General features: G+C 44.4%; 1 protein-coding gene across 11 annotated transcripts in view; it reads right to left on the bottom strand.

Moving 5' to 3' along the window:
• The window catches only part of CCDC186 (coiled-coil domain containing 186), a 662,916-nt gene that overhangs the window by 489,109 nt on the left and 153,196 nt on the right, over window positions 1–20,611 (bottom strand). For all 11 annotated transcript variants that reach the window (XM_086922872.1, XM_086922870.1, XM_086922871.1 and 8 more), the window contains exon 6: window positions 9,664–9,783. In XM_086922872.1, coding sequence (XP_086778998.1) covers window positions 9,664–9,783 — 120 coding nt within the window. The remainder of the gene's footprint in view (window positions 1–9,663; window positions 9,784–20,611) is intronic.

Here is a 20,611-nt window from a genome sequence, read left to right on the forward strand (position 1 = left end):
CTAAATGTAGCGGTCTCAGGTGTGCAAGACATTCCTTTTTTAGGTCCACCTTAGAAATTTCATTTATCCTAGAAGGATAGTCAAAGTATTTCTTATAGCCCAAGTCCTCTAGTGTTGCTTTGACAAAGGCTAACCATTTGATTTTTTTACATTGGTCAAGGCTCAGAGTGTCTTCAATGATGGATCTCGTTAGATGGCATTGATCGGTGACCCATAAAATAAATAGTGTTTCTGCCCAGAGTTCTATACTTTATCGTGACTAGCCGATATAGCTGTATATATATTCTGCTCAAAGACATGACCACACTGCAGAGGGAATTGCTCTAGTATGGAATGTGTCAGAGAATCTCGCTTTGTCTTTTACTGCGGCACACAGGGGAGGATGTTCTGGGCGTGTCTGATCTTGAACTGTACTATGCCACTTATCACCCCAGTGGATGGACGGAGACTGAAAAGAGAAACTGAACACCCTAGAAGAGGCGAGTAATGAAGGAACTCTTGTGGCGCTTTTACTAGATAGACAATCAGTCACAAAAGAATGTCCCAAACTACTGAAAGTGAGGCTAAGGACGTGGAAGAGAATCATCAGGAAAACACAAGGAAGTACTCTTCATGCTCCTATATTGAGAGGGGGTAGTTCACGACTCGGAGAGCTGGACAGGGGCAGACCTGTACATGGTATGAGAACTATTACGCCAACAGTGAATTTGGGAGCTTTGACTCCCTAGTGTACGAAGGTAATGTGCATCGTCCCAATTCTTGACCTACAGTGCACTCACTGGGGGCAATATTGCTTTGTGGAAAGACAGATCTACGCAACTCCTGACGCATGACACCATGCAGACGCTCCCCAAATTTGGGGGAGGGCGGAAATTTTTTTCATGGCTCTATAAGACTATGCTCTCGATGTCCATGCACTCATAGCCCGAGCTAGAGCCTCAAAGGAGGGGCAAGTCTGACAGACAAAGAATGGGATGCAATGCTACAGTACACCCATCAGTTGTTTAGGAACATCCAAATCAAATACTCAAAACTTAATAATCTCCACACTACGTACCTGACTCCTCACACACTGAACACTGTAGCAAGCACAATGGGTAAAATGTGTTCGATGTGCAGGAGAGAGGATGCAGACTTTCTGCACATGGTGTGGCGCTACCTAACTGTAGCAGAATTCTGGGGCAAGATCACTGTAGACCTGGAGGCCATAGCAGGACATCCACATATTGGAGAAATGTGCCGGTGCATGCCGGGTCTGGGCCTTACCCCTACATCCAGCAGTGAAGCTACTAGATTCATAAACCTGGGACTTGAAGTCACCAAGTGGGCAGTAGAAATGCACTGGAAATCCCCTGAGGGACCTCACCATAGCATGTGGGCAGCAGAGCTTACAAAATGGGCTGTAACTGAGGAAGCAGCACTGCGAGTGATGTACCTGGAAGGTAAACGATGCAGACCGCACACATGGGCAAAGGGACATATCAGATATGCAGAAAACATGCACAGATGGAAGGGGAGCAAGTGAGCACACAACATAGATGAACGAGGGGGAAATAAAAACGCCTGGGCTTCTCTGTTCATTGTTACTAATTTGATTTCAGTTTGCTGCCACCACTTCCGAACACTGCAATGCCTGCAACTGCTCAGAAGGCAACTGCGCTTGCCACAAATGCTTACACCTGCCTAACTAACATGTATGAGCAAAGGATGAACTAATAATTCTTTAAGATTTTATACTAATGTAGGATGCTGTTAGCTGCCTTTCCGGAAACAGTTGTAAAATTTAATAAAAATGATAATTATAAATCAATGTACTGCTCTCAATATCGAACAGAACACAGTAGGGTGATGCGTCGCTGTTTGACTATCCTACGGTCATCAAAATAACTCTGAGCTGTGCTAAATTAATCGAACATCAAAGTGTATGTACCTGCTTTACACAAAACAAATTATGGAAAAGGAAGCATGGGACCCATGACATGAAGTGAATCATCAATGAATCAGCACAAAGAGACCAGTATTAACGAAGTGAATAAATACAAATCATGTGGTTCTGGAAACTGTTATGGACCCTCTTACACCTACTCCAGACTTGCCATGAAAGTGATGCCTTTTCTTTTCCTTTTCTTTGAGGTATGGGGTTCTAGATTAGAAGCCTAGAGGCTCATAGGGACTCTGGTGCAGCGCTTCCTAGGTATGTACCTCTGGGGAAGTGTCTTGAAGGGAGGATCGGGACGGACTACGTTAATGCTTAGATACCGTATGGATTCTGCAGGGTTGGCGGAACGAACTGGCTCTGTTGCACCAGAAACATAAAATTGGGCATTTCGGGGCACTGACGTTCGCTATGTGGGGCCTGGGCTGGGTTGGGAGTTAGAATTAGGGTTTTTATTCCTGTAAAAGTAGTTTTCGGCCTCTGTTGGGCTGATGGGGCAGCTGTGCACATCCTGGCACCAGCATGGGAAGAGCATTTCTGCATGTATAGTGGTCAGCATATTGCTCGAGGGGGGGGGGAAGTGTTCCTGGGGGGTCGTTCTTGTTTTTTTTAAATATATTGCTTGTGCAGCAATTGGGTAACAGGTTATATGTAGCTATTCAGGAAGGGAAACGCACAGAGACCGGTTGTTCTACCATCAGTGGGGTTTAAATTCTTAAGCTGGAATGTGAGAGGACTGGGTACATGTACCAAGAGATATAGGGTGCTGTCCTTTCTCCGGAGACATCAGGTCTCGATAGCGTGCCTCCAAGAAACCCACTTAATGAAGAAGGGGCTCAGAAGTTGGCAAAGAAATGGCGGGGCAGGTTTTCCACTCTTCACTCTACTTATGGCACGGAAGTCCTTGTGTGGGCGGCCCCTGGGACCCCATTTGCCCTTCAGTATGTGGAAGCTGACGTCCATGGTAGATATATACTCCTCAGAGCTAAATAAGATGGAAGAGACATTGCTATAATGAACACTTATACCCCAAACATGGACAATCCAGACTTTTTTCAGACCCTGCAGGAGGTCTTGGTGTCGGAACTAGAAGTCCCATTGATCTGGGTGGGGGATTTTAATTGTGTGCTAGATCCGGACCTCGACAGGTTCCCATCTCGCAAGGGCACAAAGCTGAGGATGACATGAAGCTCTGAGAGGTTATGGGGAATATAGGGGCCCAGGATGTACGGCGTCAGAGACACCCAACTCAGAAAGTGTACACCTGTTTCTCACCCACTCATAATACTGACAGTCAGCTAAACAGGATTTTAGTGGCAAACCCAGACACTTATGTCCCTCGAGGTGACACATAAGGCGCGTTTCCTATCCGATCGCTCCCCTGTGGCTTGCGTGGTTGAATGGGGGGCCCCGGTTCATCACCCCCGACTTGGAGGTTACCGGCGGAAGTACTCGAGCACCCGGTAGGGAAACAACACATAGAATCTGCCATAACTGACTATACCGACCTAAACTGGGAGAGGCCCGACTTGTCAAGAACTACGAAATGGGAAGCCTTGAAAGTGGTGGTGAGAGGGGCCTGCTTGAGTCTAACATGTGGGGTCCGCAACCAGCTCTAACGAGAGCTACAAGAAGGGGAACAACACAACCTAGAGGCACAGACCAGAGACGCTCCGGACGCAGCGGATGGGGCTAGGGAACGCGGCATCCGGGAGCGCATCCATGACTTTTGAGACAGGCTCGACAAATACACCCTCACACAATACAGACAACACCTCCATAGGGAAGGGGATAACTCGAGTCATCTGTTGGCATGGATTCTCCGATGAGAACAAGCTCCTGCCGCAATCGAGGCTCTGCGGGAGCCCACTGGGGGCCTGGTCCACTAAGAGGTGGGGCTACTGCGAGTCCTGATATCCCACTTACAGATAGTGTATGCCGTGGACCCAGCAGACAGCGAGACAGCTTATCTCCCTTACCTCCTCGAACTGACCCTACGGTCTATCCCTAAATCGGCACAGAAAGAGCTCAAAGAGCCCCTAACACTGGGGGAGATGCACTCCGTGCTGCAGAGCTAAGACCCCGGGGAGTGACAGGTATCCTCCGGAGTTTTATCAGGCATTTGCAGGCACGCTTCCCCACCTCCTATTACTGGTGTATCTTGAGGCCTTTGTACAAGGTGATCTCCAACCCAGCATGAAGCAGGGGGGGATATGTATGAATCTGAAGCAGGGAGGCGATGCCCATGAGCCCTCGTCATACTGACCAATTACAATGATTAAAACAGATTCTAAAATTCTGTGTAAGCTCTTTGCCACACGTTTAGGGCCATACATGCCGCATTTGGTGCATGAGGACCAATGTGGTTTTATACCGGGCCGAAACACGGCTATGAATCTGCGCCGGCCTAATCATGTAATGCATGAAATACGCGTTCAGGAGGAAAAGATGGTACTGGTCTCCATCGACCTCCCCAAGGCATTTGATACCGTAGATAGGGGGTATGTTTTGGATGTCCTACGGGTCGTGGGGCTGGGACCCAAATTCTGTCGCTGGATTCGCATACTGTGCACAGAACCTCGCGCAGGGGTTAAGCTAGGGGGGTGGAGTGGTGTGGCTCACTGGTTAGAGGCGGCAGACCCGGAAGCAGAGGTCGGCCCGTAACCAGGGTTCGATTCCCGACGCGGCAGGGTCTTGGGCCATGGTCAGCGGACTCAATAATTCTCGCCTCGGTGCCTACTCCAACCATGGGTCCCACTCCGCAACTCTGGACAATAGTTTGCTTAATCTCTACTAACGGCCCCATCAGCGCCGGGGATGCTGGTCTTCACCTTGGAGATGCCCAGGAGGGACCATCTCACAGAAAAAGCCAGGATGGACCAGGATGGGTTCCCCAGCGGTATACAGCGCCGGGACGCCCCTTTGCTGGGGCAGCTGTGTGCTTTACAAGTATACGACATTTAACATTTAACTCCTAAGACTGGCAGCTGGGTAGGGGCACTCGCCAGGGGTGTCACCTTTCGCCTCTACTGTTCGCCCTGGCCATAGAACCATTTGCGGTCTGGGTCAGGGCGGAAATGGATCAGTGGGGAATTAGAGTGGGCAACACGAGCTACGTTATCTCCCTGTATGCTGAAGATGCCCTGTTTTATTTGACCTCTTCCCGGGACGCACTACCTTAACTGCTGCGTCAATTGGATAGATTTGGAGAGGTGCCTAGATTGCGGCTCAATCGAAACAAGTCACTGATCTTTCCATTGAAAAGACTAGCCTCGGTGCCACTGGAGGATCTTCCGGACCTGGGGCTGCGCTGGGAGCGGGCGGGTTTCCGATACCTGGAGATATATGTTGCACCGACGGACACACAGTAGCTGGCCAGGAACATAGATCGGGTAATCACGTCTCTACAGCAGTCGGTGACATTTTGGAACACCCTTCCACTGTCATTGATGGGTAGGCTGGCCATCTCTAAGATAGTGATGCTTCCCAGGACCTTATATGTCCTCCAAAATTCACTATGCCCATTACTGGCACGCGTCTTCAAAACCCTGAATATGATTCTCATGTCCCTGCTCTGGGCAGGACGGCGCAGTAGGGTAGCTCTCAACACTACCATATGCAGCTATGAGGAGGGTGGCTTGGAAGCTCCACATTTTGATTTATATTATTACGCCGCCCAATTACAACCTGCGGCACATTGGCTGACTGACGCAGACAACTGGGAGAAACGCCTTCTGCTGGGCAGGGTGGATACCCGGGAACTTAAGGAGGCGCTGATGCAGGGCAGGGGAGCGGAGGCAGCTCTCCCCTACGTGGTGAGGCATACGGCAGACATGTGGCAGCGGTTTGTCGAGAAGGTCTTAAGGAAAGTGCCATTTCACAAGAAGCTACAGATCTGGATACTGGCACCCTTTATAGACATGGGAAGGTACAGGTCCTTTCAACCCTGGAGGGAGGGCGGCTGCGAAGTCCTTGCCAACCTTTTTCCCAATGAGACATTTATCACTTATGAACAGGCGGAGGAGAGCTTTGGTCACGGGCAGGGCCAATTCCTACACTATAGAGGAACTCAGGAGGTGGTAAAGGTCACCTGGCCACAAAACCAGAACATTTCACATCCGACACAAACTTTAGATATCCTGCTTACCTGTGGTTTCGGTCGCAAATTGATCTCTCTCCTCTATAAAGCTATGAAACAGGACTCCACGCATCCAGTGCCGCCGTCCAGGGCTGCCTGGAGAGGGATCTAGGCGTCCAGTTGGAAGAGAAACAGTGGACATAATAGGCTCCCTCACACGCACTGTCTCCTGTAATGCCAGATTTAAACTGATGCACTTTAATTTCTTGCATCGCACCTACCTAACCCCAGTATCATTTAAACACACTTCATGTGACAGGGATGATAAGATACCCGAGATGTGGTATAGAGAAAGCGGGCTTTCTGCACTTGGCCTGTGAGTGCTCAGCGGTCAGGCCGTTTTGGGCGGGGGTGGTCGGCAGGAATAGTGCAGCCACAGGTCTTCAGGCGAGACCGGAACCCTTGAGTTGCCTACTTACATCTCTAAGGAAGCCCAAGAAAAGGAAACTTCGATATAAACTGCTACAATTAATGCTTGTGCTAGGTACGCATAGGGTGGCCATAACATGGATGGGACAGAGAGGCCCGGAAGTGCCGGCCTGGCTCAAGGATATACGAGAGTGGTCTCTAGCCGAAGAAGCACATATGAAACGTACCCGTAGGGACGAGAAGCTACAAGTGGACCTGATGATCTGGCGGGAAATGTGTACTTCTGGGTTGGCGGAGGAAGAGCCCTCAGCTCACGATACGCTTGAAAGTGGGGAAAGCAGGTCGGATGTGGAAGACCACCCTAATCATGATGGGGTGCGAGAGAATTAATTCCAGCAATAAGCGGCCTGGGTGTCATTAGTGTGTCCCATGTTATACCTCAATGTGTTATACTTACGAATTAATATGTACCCCTATTGTGCCTTTTTACCTCTGATGCTACCACCTGTACCAAGTATTGCCAATCACATCAACATACCGTTGATGTGATTGGCAATACTTGGTACAGGTGGTAGCATCTTATATGCTGTATCATTGACAATTTGTTTTTGTTATTGTAAAATGTAAAATAAAGTAAAAAAAAAAACGAAGTGAATACATTTCCTCACAGAACACGAGAACAATGCTGCAAGAAAAGTCATATTAGAAATAATCATTCAACAACGGATACACTAAACTAGGTATAATGGAATGCTAAGGGAATTGATAATTATATTCAAAGGCAAAAAAATCGAATCCCACCTGAGGCGGATAAAAGCACACACAATCTTTATGTAGAAGGCTAACCTGAATGAAAAGGAACCAAACGTAAGGAAAGTAAGAAGTGTGGCAGTGTAACAGCCAAAAAACAAAAATCATGCATATTGTTATCATCTTGAGAAGAGAATGGCATATGGGTAAAAACTTTAATTCAAATTAAAAAAGTGACTTTCACCCTCAACCTTGTGCATATGCTTACGTCTCAGGTGACCACAGATTCTGGAAACAAATACAGGACCAGATCAGCAACATTTATCATCAGGATAACAATATACTTGGTAGCAACATGTTTGTAGACTCAATACTAAACAGATAATCAGAATCAAAAACAAGATATGTATTCAGTATGTTCTAGAAAGCTTTCAGAAGGCCAATTGCAGAAAAGAATATGACTAAGACATGGATAACTATGAATCCTGATCAAAGAACTCGCTTTTTTCTTCAATCCTCATAATTCCTGAGAACAGGTTGCATATTTATCAACAAGAGACTGCTGCATTTCACATTTCCCTCCAGTTTTTCAGATCACACACCCGTTATGATCACTTTTCAAACAGACATGAATGGAAAAAAAAATCAACAATGGAGATCTACTGCATCGATTCGCTCGTCTAAAAGATATTTGGTCACCGTTCCTGGAGTTAAATCAGCCAGAAAAGGAGGGCACTCCTTTCAATTTAATGTTAATAAACTTTTAAATTCTCTCCCTTTGCCCATTTGATGTCTGGACAATGAGCTGCGTTTTTGCAAAGCCATTAAAACCATCTCTTTTCACAGTGATCTTTTTATGATCACAGGCGTTCAATCGTAGGCAAACTGGGATGCCTCCGGATGGCCACAGGCTCTATAAATCCCATACCATAGCATTGTACAAACAAGAATGTGTAGGCCTATCAGCCTCTATACAAGAGGCTGTTTCTAATATATTAGTTCAAGAATTTTAGGAAAAAGTTAATTGGAGCAATAATGGTCCCAAAGATAAACTCCAAGCAAAATATCAACATAACCAGTGACAGCAGACACAGGATCACTCAAAGCAGATACAACTGGAGAAGCAATCTTAATTAAACTTTCAAAACAAGGAGAGTGCAAGGGCCAGATGTCTTCACTACAAAATGTTATTACCATTTCATTAAATACCAAAGTGCAGACTCTTTAATCACTTTTCAAAAGCCAAACATTCCCAGGGATCATTTACCAAAGCTACAATCATGGCCATTGTGAAACAAGGAGAGGATTCACAACAAAGAACTTCAGATGGACATGCACTGTAAAGTAAGAGACTAACACCCTAAGAGACTAACACCCTATTTAGAAACCTTATCCAATGCATATCAAACAGGATTTGTGAGGGAAGAGTATTGTGTGTGTATGTGGGTACTTATGTTATTACAAACCTCCTAATTGATGAAGGAAGTACTCACTAACGCAAAACGGTATGGCTTCCTATGTGACCTGTCAACCAGTGAAGTGAGATGGCCAGCCTTGCAATATGTCATAAGCTTTTGGGATCCCAAGACCAGGGCATCATAAAACTTCACAACTCCATAAAGATTATTACAGATACGAAACAGTTTGGCATTTCTGTCCTTGTCGAACCACCCCTATGTAACATTGATGTTCTTCTGACTTTGTTCCTTATGCACACCTATCTGCTTCTACTGCAATACAACTTGGCTCATTTTGGCATCATCTTCACTGCTGTCCTGCTTGCCAGAATCTGCCCTGTGATTTTCACAAGCCGTCATTAGCTTACTATGATCCTTTGATTAACCGAAAATGGTCATCATCTGGGGCAAACTTCCTTTCCCTTGTTTACCAGCGGTGTGGCAAGATAATTCCTACTTATAATGCTTACAAAATACTGTGGGTAATGCATCATAACAAGCACACTTGCTCTCCCTGATTAGAAAACATTGGGCGCTTCCATTTTTTTAAAGAAACCAGTCTATACAACCTCTCACCTACCTCGCTACCTGAAATCTTTACTCACAGATTTCAGTGGTCGGATTTTAAAGCTTGCCTACAGTGCACACTATTTCTGTCCTACCTAAAGCCCTAGAAGAGCTCTACTGGGTCCGTATTTAAGAAGTGGTCGCACAAGGCATTTCTATGGCATGGTTTTGTCGTGCTATACACACATTTGCGTGCCCCAGTATTATTAAAGATCTTTTATCTTGGTAATGTCACTGTACTAACACAAAACATCCTGTCACTCCATTTGCTTTCCCTTTTAAGTAGCCCTCAACAGAGTAATATAAATCATACCTCATACAAAAGACATTCAACTGAACCGGTCTGCATTAACAGGTGAGGAGTATTCATGAATGCTGATAAGCGTCTCTAGTAATTAAACCAAGTTTGTTTTTTAGTAAGTAGGTTATTTGTATCAAAAACTGACCTTGTGTGTATCCATTTCAGTTTTCAGTTTGTTTTGTGCCCATTTCACCTTGATGATGTAGGAATTGATTTCTTCTTTAAGTTTTTCAATCTCTCTGCTCAAACGAATAGTTTCACTTTCCTGTATAACAAAATACATGCAGTGAAAAGACAGCACATTTTTCGATTTTGATTTTGCATATTCAGGTTTATAAAATAAACAATGTTTCTATGACAACGAAGACAATATACTCATTATTGTTACCAAAACACTGTCAATAGTTAACAGCATTTCTGATATGCTTTTATGAACACATTCATCATCATCATTTTAACTTTATTTCGGTTTGTTAATGAACCATAAAAGTACATCGCAACTAGAAAAAAAATACATTTACAACTCAACCATGCATAGTTACATCTCGTTTTGGATATTTACAATGATCAGTTAACGTGCGGTTTATAATATATCAATAAAAGCACTGAAACAATAAAATACAAGCTAAAAAATTTTTAGGACACAAAAAAACTAGTTATTACTGAGACAGAGCAGTCTAACCACAATAAGCGGGTTTCTACAAACGAATCAGTCTTCGTCTAGTTAACCACATCGAAAACAAAAATTTAGCAATAGCAGTAACTATCAATGAATTGGTATCAGTTTTTAAAATTCTAAAATAGTCTATGTAATTCCTAAGTCCTAGATTCACACATAACTGTATGATCCATTTTTTCCTGCTAGCAGAATAGGCAGGACAGAACAAAGTCACGTGGATTAAAGATTCATTTGGATCATTGCAACCTGGACAAGGGCGAGCTAAACCCAATTTCCATTTATCAGAATAGGAATAAAGGGGTAATGTACCATATCTGAACTGTAAGAACAATTTTTTTGCTAAGACAGGTTCTATAGCGTCTAGTTCTTTCTCAAAGCTATAGACATTCTTGAAATCCAAAAAACTGTCAGTGAGGCTAGAGGGCCTGGCTGATCGAAGGACCTCTTCAAGGTTGTGATATTTTATAGACTCAGCCAGGGTTCTCCTTGAGATAGATTTGCATGTGTCCTCCGGGTTGGACCAGAGATTCTCCATGCCAATCTTGGACGCCTGCCCCCTTATAAAAGATAACCACTTTATCCTCCCTACACCCGGGCGAGCCATCACAATCTTTAATTCTTCTCTATAGCACTCGAGCTCCGGGACACTCCACAATCTACGCCAGTAGAGGAGCGGGCGTGAGGCAATTACTTCTGCCATAGGCCTCAGATTTATATCCAGCCTTAGTGGAATTAGGGGGGTGTTAGTAGGTAAGGAGAGAAGCTGTCTAATAAATGTATTCTCTGTTATACTAATCTCATTCGCTGGACAATGGCCCCAGAGTTCTGCCCCGTATAGGGTGGAAGATCTGGTTTGTACCTTGTATATTTCCAGCGGTACACTGACTAGCTTGTGAACACATGATTTCTGTACTTTAAGAATACCCCCCATAGACTGGGAAAGGGTTAAATTAGCCTTAGTCATTTGGGTTTCCCAACTCATTCTATCATTTAAGGTCAGGCCTAGATAAGTAAAATTATTTACCCTTTCCAGGGCTCGTCCATCCATTGTTGGACAAGGGCAATTAGTTGCAGTGCCATTAAACACCATGTACTTTGTTTTGTCTATATTAATTACCAGGTTCCTGTCCCTACAGAATTTGGTAAATTGGTCTAACACCCGCTGCATCCCCATAGATGTTTTTGAGAGCAGCAGGGTGTCATCCGCAAACATGAGTGCAGGAAATTTACCACCAGCTAGGTTAGGAGCGTCGCTGTTTTGTACACTAGTTAAGTCATCGACGAGGCCATTTAAAAAAAAGGGAAAATAGCGTAGGGGCCAGTACGCATCCCTGCCTAACTCCCTTCTCAATGGGAAAATCTCTTGATAGCTGGCCGTTTTTGCCATAGCGAACCTTTGCATAGGTTCCTTCGTGGAGTCTTTTGAATTGGAGACATAAGTAGGGTGGTATCCCCATCGTTGTTAATATGCTCCAAACTTGGTTTCTGTCCACCATGTCAAATGCGGATTTTAGGTCCACAAATGTCAGGTAGAGGTATGAACACATTATAAGAGAAATAATGTGCTTTAAAAAAAATTGCCCAGAACCCTAATTTTCTAGCGGAGGATTCCACATGACCCCATAACCATTCAGCGTATGGACTGATCCCAATAGTAATAAGCAGCGGGAATGAGGCAAGAGAGCATGGTGTAACTACCAAGTACAAGCTATATTCATAATGTATCTTAACTGAATTTCTACACTTGCAATAATCGTTGATCAAACCATTCATGAGCCTCTGTTAACGTGCTGCAGACAGTTTCAAGCCCACATTGCTGCATACTGGTACTGGCTGTCCCTGTATCTCAAGGAAAGGGGCCCAATAGATTACATACTATTGATTGATCAAAGGTTCTTATCACAGGGTTTGTTTGATGATTCTCCCCTCCATGGAGGCAGCAAACATGTATTCCACAATCCTGGGAATTAATTTGAACTTGTTATGCACAGCGTATCTATCAAAATGTAGTACAGGTGAAATTTGCCAGAATAAAACAATTGTAAGTGAAATGTTGATGAATTCCCCCCAAAAATTGATAAAACTGTATGTATGTACTCCTAATCCTTATACAAAAGCCCATAATCTTTCTTGCAATATCCCAACGCATTTTGGGGAAGGCTCTAGCTAAGGGACTCTATTCATGCGAATGTACAAGGCTTATTCCTTTACTTTCAGAAAGCAGCCTTTGAATTAAGAACAAACAGGGACACAGTGTTTGGCTACATGTAATTGATGTTAGGAGTACCTTCTGAGGATAGACACATAAGACCAACACTGGGATTGTTGCTACATAAACCACCTTATGAAGATGCCCAACCCGGAATGTTTTTGGACAGTTGTAAGAAAAGTTTAAGGGTCAACAAAAAATGAGTTTTACATAAGTTCATAAATCCATGTAATACTTTCTTGAATATGTCAACAATACACCTGTAAATGTTTTTTTGGTTCCTCTCATATTGTATATGAATTACTTGTTGGACATACAGTGTGCACTTGGAGTCGCACTTCATTTCAGTACATCTCAAAGGGCCAAATGGTAAGTAAAGTAAGACAATGTGGATCAAAAAATAAAAGTAGGCACAGTAGGGTTTGGAGGGGGAAGAGGGTGGAAGTGACGAAGATATAGCTTCACCAACATTAAAACCTCTATGTCAGAGGTGGCCCATGATCACAGGCACCAAGGCTCACGCCCCCCCCAACCCCCAAAGCATAAGCGTGTCAGCCTGAAAGACACTCGGTTCCAACAGCTCGGAGGCTAGTGAAATCATCAGTCCAAGAAATCCCTGTGAAGATCCTCCCACTGATGATAAGGAGGAGCGTCACAGATAGAGCCAGACTGGGGTGCTTCAAGTTTAAACTCAGGAGTACTTAGGGCCAACTGTCTCACACCACCCGTTCTCAACTGGTCACACAGGGGGGGGGGGGGGGGGGGGGGGGGTCAGCAAACCTTACTGACATCACCTCACTCAGTGACAAGTCAGGGAATTTCTTCCTTTTACTATCTTACTCATGTCATGGTTAGCCAATGAGAGAAAGTGTGATCTTCCTTTTTTTCTTTACCCGCCCAAATCTCCATCATTACGTGCTTCTCCTTTCCGCCACCTGTTGGTCCTGCCTCCAGGTAAATGCTTTCTTGAAAATCTGGGTGCATATGTGTATGTATGAATGTATGTGTACTTTCACTCATTTGTGTGCTGTGAGTGGGTGTGTGCAAGTGTATGTGCTTGTGAATAGTTGGATGTGAGTAAGAGAGCATTTTTGTGCTTCTGAATGGATGGGTGCGAGTATGGGCCGGCGAGTGTGCTTGTGAATGGAGGAGTGGATGTGAGTGTGTGCATGTGGATGGGTTGAAGTGAGTGCATGTGTTCCCACCCTACTACTCTATTCAACCAGCTGCTACTGCTTCATTTAAATATAAAATCGAAGCCCAACACAAAATCTACTACGCTGACAAATGTGGCATTATCCCAAAACAATGAGTGATATTAATCAATCATAAAACACCAAAAGTATGTTTTATGTTAGGTTAAAAAGGTCTGAATTTAGAAACCTGCTATCCCAAATAATTCTTTAATTGAAACCTAAATAAGATTGTTTTTAACACCTTAGCTGCTTCGCAAATATCCCTCCCCAGTGCTGCGCTGTCCATTGGAACTAGTGCTGAATGGACGTCCAATGGTCGTGCGCAGCACTGGGGAGGTAGCGCTCGTGACGACCGTTGGCCGTCAGCAGCGCTTAAGAGGTTAAGTAAAAGCTTTTATTTATTCATCAACATAAGGCACATGAATTTCTGATTACTTCAAAAAATAATGAAATACTCGCTGTGAGATGGACTCCGGAAAATCAATGCGTGTATTGATCAGGATAAATTATATGCCATGGCTTTCTGAAGTATGTGATTATGCCATGCAAGTATGACAATATAAGTATGACAATATTTGACACCGTATCTTCTAGTATAATATGTTGTGCATGAAATATGCACTATAACCAAATATGTACAAATTAGCATCAATTTACTTCACATGTTTCTAAACTACAAAAGAATCCAGCTAAGCAGAGTAAATCACATACCTACAGTAGCACACTGAAGGGTGACATTGTGTTGCTATGCAAGAGACCACACGTTTATGAAAATATATTATGAAAATGAGAAACTGAGGTGCAAAAGAGACCACATGCTCTGATGCTAGAGCTAAGAAAAATGGGCAGTCCATATATTGATTTCATAGAAATCAAATCTAGCCTTTATTTCTTCAGGGTCTCAAGAGGAAGGTCAAGATGATTAAGCAGAGTATAAGATGATGATCATCATGAATACAATCAATCAATCAATATTATCTGTAGTCTTTATGTTATAAAAACATATGGTTTAGACACAAAAAAACAAATTACATAAATAATTGCAGTATGCAGAAAAATTATTTACAAATAATAAATGTAAGAACAACTAAAAATTCAATTGATTGCAAATCTTAGTTTTTTAAGTCCTAATATTCACAGCACCATCAAATAAATTAAAGATTTCAAGAGAAATATGATTTGGAGGCATTTGTAGTTGAATAAAAGCCACCATACATTGTGCAAATTTAAATTATCTCAAAAACTGTATCAAATATTGCTTTTGAACATATTTCTAAAAAACTGAAGATAAAAAATAAAAGGCAGGGTAGACTGTCAAGAGAAATTATCACAAGGACAGGATAAACAATGCTCCAAAGAACCCGAACCCTTTGGTAAATTTAAAAGAAAGTGCCCTATGCCTAATCTAAAATAAATTAAAAGAACGCTGTGCCTAGAATTGTAAACTAGAGTAAGATAAGGCTCAACTGAGGTAACAAGTATAAGATCTTACAGTGGGGTTCTGTAACTTTGACTTCTCCCTCAGTGAATGCTTATAATCTAGGAATGTACTTTAAACCCAAGCCACATCTTGTATGGTGATGACAGAGGGTTTTGCAAAACAATTTAGGATGTCTTAGGATATAAATAAATAAATAAACCGCTATATATCCAAATACCATCTGAATAGAGACAGTCCTTCAGGACAGAGCTGTTAAAAACAATCTAGCATCATACAGAAACCCATAAGAGCATCTGAATGACATCGCCCAGATACATTTAGATGAGCTCCTCATGGCAAATATTGCTAGGGAAACTGATTCGAACTTTCCTCTCAGGCAGAACACAAAGAATAAGACTCCCGCCCTTCCTCTTGAACCTACAGAGATCAGATGAGGAGTACTCCAAGGATCCTCCCTCAGCCCACGCTCTTCAACGTCTACATGGCCCCCCTCGCAACCATTGTCAGGAAACATGGAATCAACATAGTATCATACACCAACGACACCTAGCTCATCCTCTCCCTCACCAAGGAACCCAACATCCCCAGTTTCCAAGAAGGGATGAAAGACGTCGCAACCTGGATGAGCAGCAGCTGCCTGAAGCTCAACTTGGAGAAAATAGAAGTCCTCATCCTTGGCTCCAACCCCTCCGCAAGGGACAACACCTGGTGGCCCCCCGCCCTCAGAAACCCACCCACCCCAACGGACCATGCACCCAACCTCGGCATCATAGTCGACTTCTCTCGCTGTCGCTATGGAACCTCTTGCAGCTTGTCTCCGGCAACATCATACCCAGAAAGGCATTGGATGCTCTACTAGTTTCCATGTACGCGGACGACATCACTCTTTACATCCGTCATCCCCAGGAGAATCTCAGTCCACTGGTCCATGAGGTGATACGGTTTGGTGGCTACTCTGGCATTCGGGTTCATTGGAATAAATCGGTCCTATTTACTCTCACGGATGACACTGCTCCCTTTGATCCAGATTACCCTTTTGTGTGGGCTTCGGAGCCCACTAGGTATTTGGGAATCTGGCTAAGCAGAGACGTGGATGAACTCTGGAGAGTTAACTTCGGCCGCGCAGTGGATTGGTTAGAGTCCAAGACCCCTCTTTGGAACCGGCTGCCTCTCTCTTTGGCCGAGCGCATAGCTATCACCAAAATGGTGGTGCTACCGAAGTTCTTGTACCTCTTCGTCAACATCCCCATCCCTCTCAACGCTCATTTTTTTCGTAAGGTTCGTGCTTTGCTTATTACTCTGGTTTAGGCCGGACGGCAACCCAGGATCGCTTATAACATCCTGACTCTCCCGATGTCGCGTGGCGGGCTGGGAGCCCCTGACTTCAAGTTCAAAGCTCTCAGCCCAGTTTTCTCCATGTCAGGCTCCACCCCACTCTGTTCCAACCCCATGTCGCGGTGGAGGCCGACCTCACCACCCTGTGGCCGCTTACGACTGCACTATTCGCCCCGGTGAAACTCCAAAGCACTGAAAACGACACAGTCGAAACCTTGTGCTGGGTCTGGGAAGCAATTCGTAAAATTTCCGGCTCTGATATGCTTTCCGCGAACACGATGCCCATCGCCCAAAACCCCGCTTTTCCTCCACTCCAATCGTCTGGGATGGTTAACACGCCGCTCGCCTGGGCCTCTCCACAATATCGGACCTGTACCCGGAGGATACATTTTCTCGCTTGCCACCAATTCTGGCCCCATGGACACCCTGTTATACTATCAACTCCGGGCTGTTTGCAGGAAATTTCACTCCACCTTTCCCCAGACCCCTCCCTCGATGGCCACTCTTGATCTTATTTATGCCTCCTCTTCTCCCAAGAAATTGGTTACTAAAATGTATGCCTCACGCATGCAGCGTCCTCCATCTCCACAGACTGGGCACGTGTTGCATGGGGTGAGGATCTGGGAATCAAGGTTTCTCAAGCTGATTGGCTGTATTGTTGCACTCAGATCAACCACCTCGCCCCCAACTATCGTTTGCACCTTATACACTTCAAATACATACGTAGGCTGTATCGTACTCCTGCCCAACTTCATAAATTAGATCTTGTAGCAAGTGACAGATGCTTGCGCTGCCCCGCACCCGACTTCTCTCATGCCTCGTTGTGCCCACGGGTCTCAGCCTACTGGTGTGAGGTTTGCGCTATTATCTCGGAAATTACCTCTTCACCGCTTCAACCTGACCCGTGCTCTGCCTCTTAGGCTTTGTTAAGTTTTGCCCGGATGACTCCTGTCGTTTGACTGCCATGCTGCTGGTCCTAGCGTGGGGTAGGGTCTCCATGTGCTGGGGTCGCAGGCCTGCGCCTAAAGTAGCCCTCTGGCTTGAGCACGCGTCCCGCTGCCAAACCTTCCTATCTGAGTTCTGGGACCTTTTGCCAGCCAAGTCTAACCCACTTGACATATGGGGCCCACTTGTTACCTACCTTTCAAGCCATGATTCCCAGCATCCTGCGACTTCTCCCACGCTGGCCGCCGTTGGTAGTCCATGAGCTACTTCCTCTTCGCTTACGTCCCTCTCCATTCTCCCTGCCCCTCTACATTACTCATGGTGCCTCTCTCTGTCGTATACTTTCACCTCTCTAGTGGTTTTAGAACAACTCTCCATGACATGGTCTCCAATGTGTCACGAGTTTACGACCGTCTCTGCTGTGCTGCAATGTATTGCTGTGCTTAATCCTTTGCTATTGTGCAACTTTCTAACGGTGCTGTACAATCTTTTCCAATAAAGGTTTTTGAAATTAAGAAAAAAAATACTCAACTTCTCTCACCATGAACTGCCAGATCAACATTGTGTTCTCTATTTGCTTCAATACCCTCCGCATACATCGCAAGACCTTCAAATGGATCCCCCCCTGACGCCAGGAAGACAGCCACACACACACTCATCACCAGTAGACTGGACTATGGAAACGCCCTCTATGCTGGAATTAAAAAAAAAAAATCCTCCTCAAACTCCAGACCATCCAGAACGCCGCAGCCAGACTCATCCTCAACAGCCCACTGCACGACCACATCACCCAACACCTTCGCGATCTCCAATAGCTCCCCGTCAAAAGACGAAAGACCTTCAAACTGCTTACACACGCCTACAAAGCCCACATAACACCGGGCCCCAATACCTCAACGAACAAATCTTCTTCCACGCCCCCAAGAGAAACCTCGGCTCTGCCGACCTAGCCCTAGCCATGGCCCCCGCACCCCGAGGGCAACAGCAGGGGGAAGATCCTTCTCCTACCTCGCGGCTAGGACATGGAACAAACTCCCTCACCGCATTCGACGAAGCCCGACACTGCACCAATTCAGAAAGGATCTCAAGACCTGGCTCTTCGAATAACCTACAGAGTTGAGCGCACCCCAACTCCCCAGCGCCTTGAGACCCTCACGATTGAGTAGCACACTTTATAACCCCTGTTTGATTGATTGATTGAGTGAGCTACTGCTAAAAGTCACTGGAAAAAACCTTTTCTTCTGATTGCAAATTGGGGAAATTAATATATCCCCAAAATCCTACCACACAACTAGCAATAGTACATTTAGCTCTATGGATTGTTAGCATGGTGGGAAGTGGTCTGGAGCCTGTTTTAGAAGGAAAGTAGATGACGTCCCCTATGGAAAATACAAAGTTATTTTCTAAATGATAAAAGGTGGTGCAACTTTGTGTGGGAATCAAAAGGTATTCCTGGATCTATTTTTTGTAATCCCATACAAAATTGTGCAAAATTGTGCATGATATTACATTTTCTAGAACCTCTGGCGAAAGGGCAAGCCTGATGACATATTACCAACTAGAGACAGTACACCTGGTGGACTGTAACCCACAAACCACCTGCAAATTACATGAGGATGAAGTGTTTTGGGCAATGATTAGTCCTGTGAGGCTCTCTGGATTATTTGTTATTGGGTTCCAAATCTAATTTTATCCTGAATAGACACACTTGAGAATACACATTGCGACTATATGTTAATGTTTCATTAAAGTCGACAAACTATTCTAGAGCAAATAATATGGATAAATGGGACTATAAAGATAAAACTGTGGAAATTAAAATGATTAACAAACAATATATTAAAAAGAACTGCAACACTGTAATGGTATTTTAGAATTTCCTTGAATGGAAAGATTAAACCGGCCTCTGTTCTCCAACCCCTCACTTCTTGCCTCTAGCTTAGCGGCTTTAGCACCAAAAAGTCATGGCGGTTATGTCTGGCCTAGGCAGCGCGCCTGCGTTGCTCTAGGAGAGGGCCTTTCAGCAATTGGTCTTCACTTTTCAAGCACTCGTGGTTGTGGCGGCATCCACCTTGCTGCTCGCTCCCGCAAGGTGGATGCCGTCACAAGCACAAGTGCTTGAAAAGTGCAGACCGATTGTTTTAAGGCTGTGCTCGTTCAGAGTACTCAGCACTTGCTTGATCGCCTGTGAGGAGATGCCACTGCTGTATGACTGTAGTGCAGGCTAATGTGTCCAGATGTCTATTTATGCCTTTTCGACACAAAACAATGTTTGCTGGAAACACCTTTAATTGGAAATCTGTTGACTTGCTTTGCAGTTTGGTGTAACAAATATGCCACTTTGTAAAATGCTCTGGCATTCCCGCGTTCAAGCATAGTTACTGCCTCTCAACGCAGTCTTAGATAACACATACTGTCACTTTTCATAAATATGTGTATGTTAAAATAATTTTGCATATCTGATGAACAGCTGCGCTTTTAGTAATCAAGTTTGAATTTATCGTGCCTGACCTGGTTTTGTATAGTTTGTGCGAGTTGCTTCCACGAGTGTAGAAGTGGCAGCTGGATGTCCACAAAACAACAGTAAAAAGTTGGATTTCGTGCTACCATGCATTTTCATGGACTTTGTGGCTTGCCAGTTTCCAAGGTTTGTCTGATATATATTTTAATTTAAGTATTGATTTAATTCTCATGCGCATTTTCATTATTGGGCACATTTTGTATTCTTTCAGCTCATCTGGTCTCAAGCTTCTTGTGAAACCATATCTGCAATGAATCACTTACTATACCAATAATACAATATAATCGGGTAATAGTTAAAGTGACAGCAATAATAATACTTTTTTCATAACCTGCCATGTCTCAAAAGTACAGTGAGAAAACTTCATGGGTACTTGGGGCATTACCTTTTGTTGTGCAGAAAGGGCCTACTGCGTTGCTTCTTTTCAAAGAACAAAAAATGCAGAGCAGCAATACATTTTTGCCAAAAGCATTCCTGACCTATCAGTTTGGTGGCCCACCTATCACACAATATATAAGGGCCACAAACTGGAAATTTTACCAAAGCATCAAACCCCATGCACTATAATTACAAGCACTGACATAGCCAATAGGTCCCGCCTTTGAGACCTTATTAGTGTTTACCCATTCAACAGTTGATAATTGGATATTGTGCTGCATAACTAAATACTTATAAGGTCCCAAAGGCGAGACCTATTGGCTATGCCATTGCTTGTTTTCCTAAGGTGACCTCTTACCTGCATACTTTAGAAGAGCAAGAGACGTGTT

Source organism: Lissotriton vulgaris, chromosome 5, assembly GCF_964263255.1.
Source record: "Lissotriton vulgaris chromosome 5, aLisVul1.2, whole genome shotgun sequence".
NCBI classification, from domain to species: domain Eukaryota; kingdom Metazoa; phylum Chordata; class Amphibia; order Caudata; family Salamandridae; genus Lissotriton; species Lissotriton vulgaris.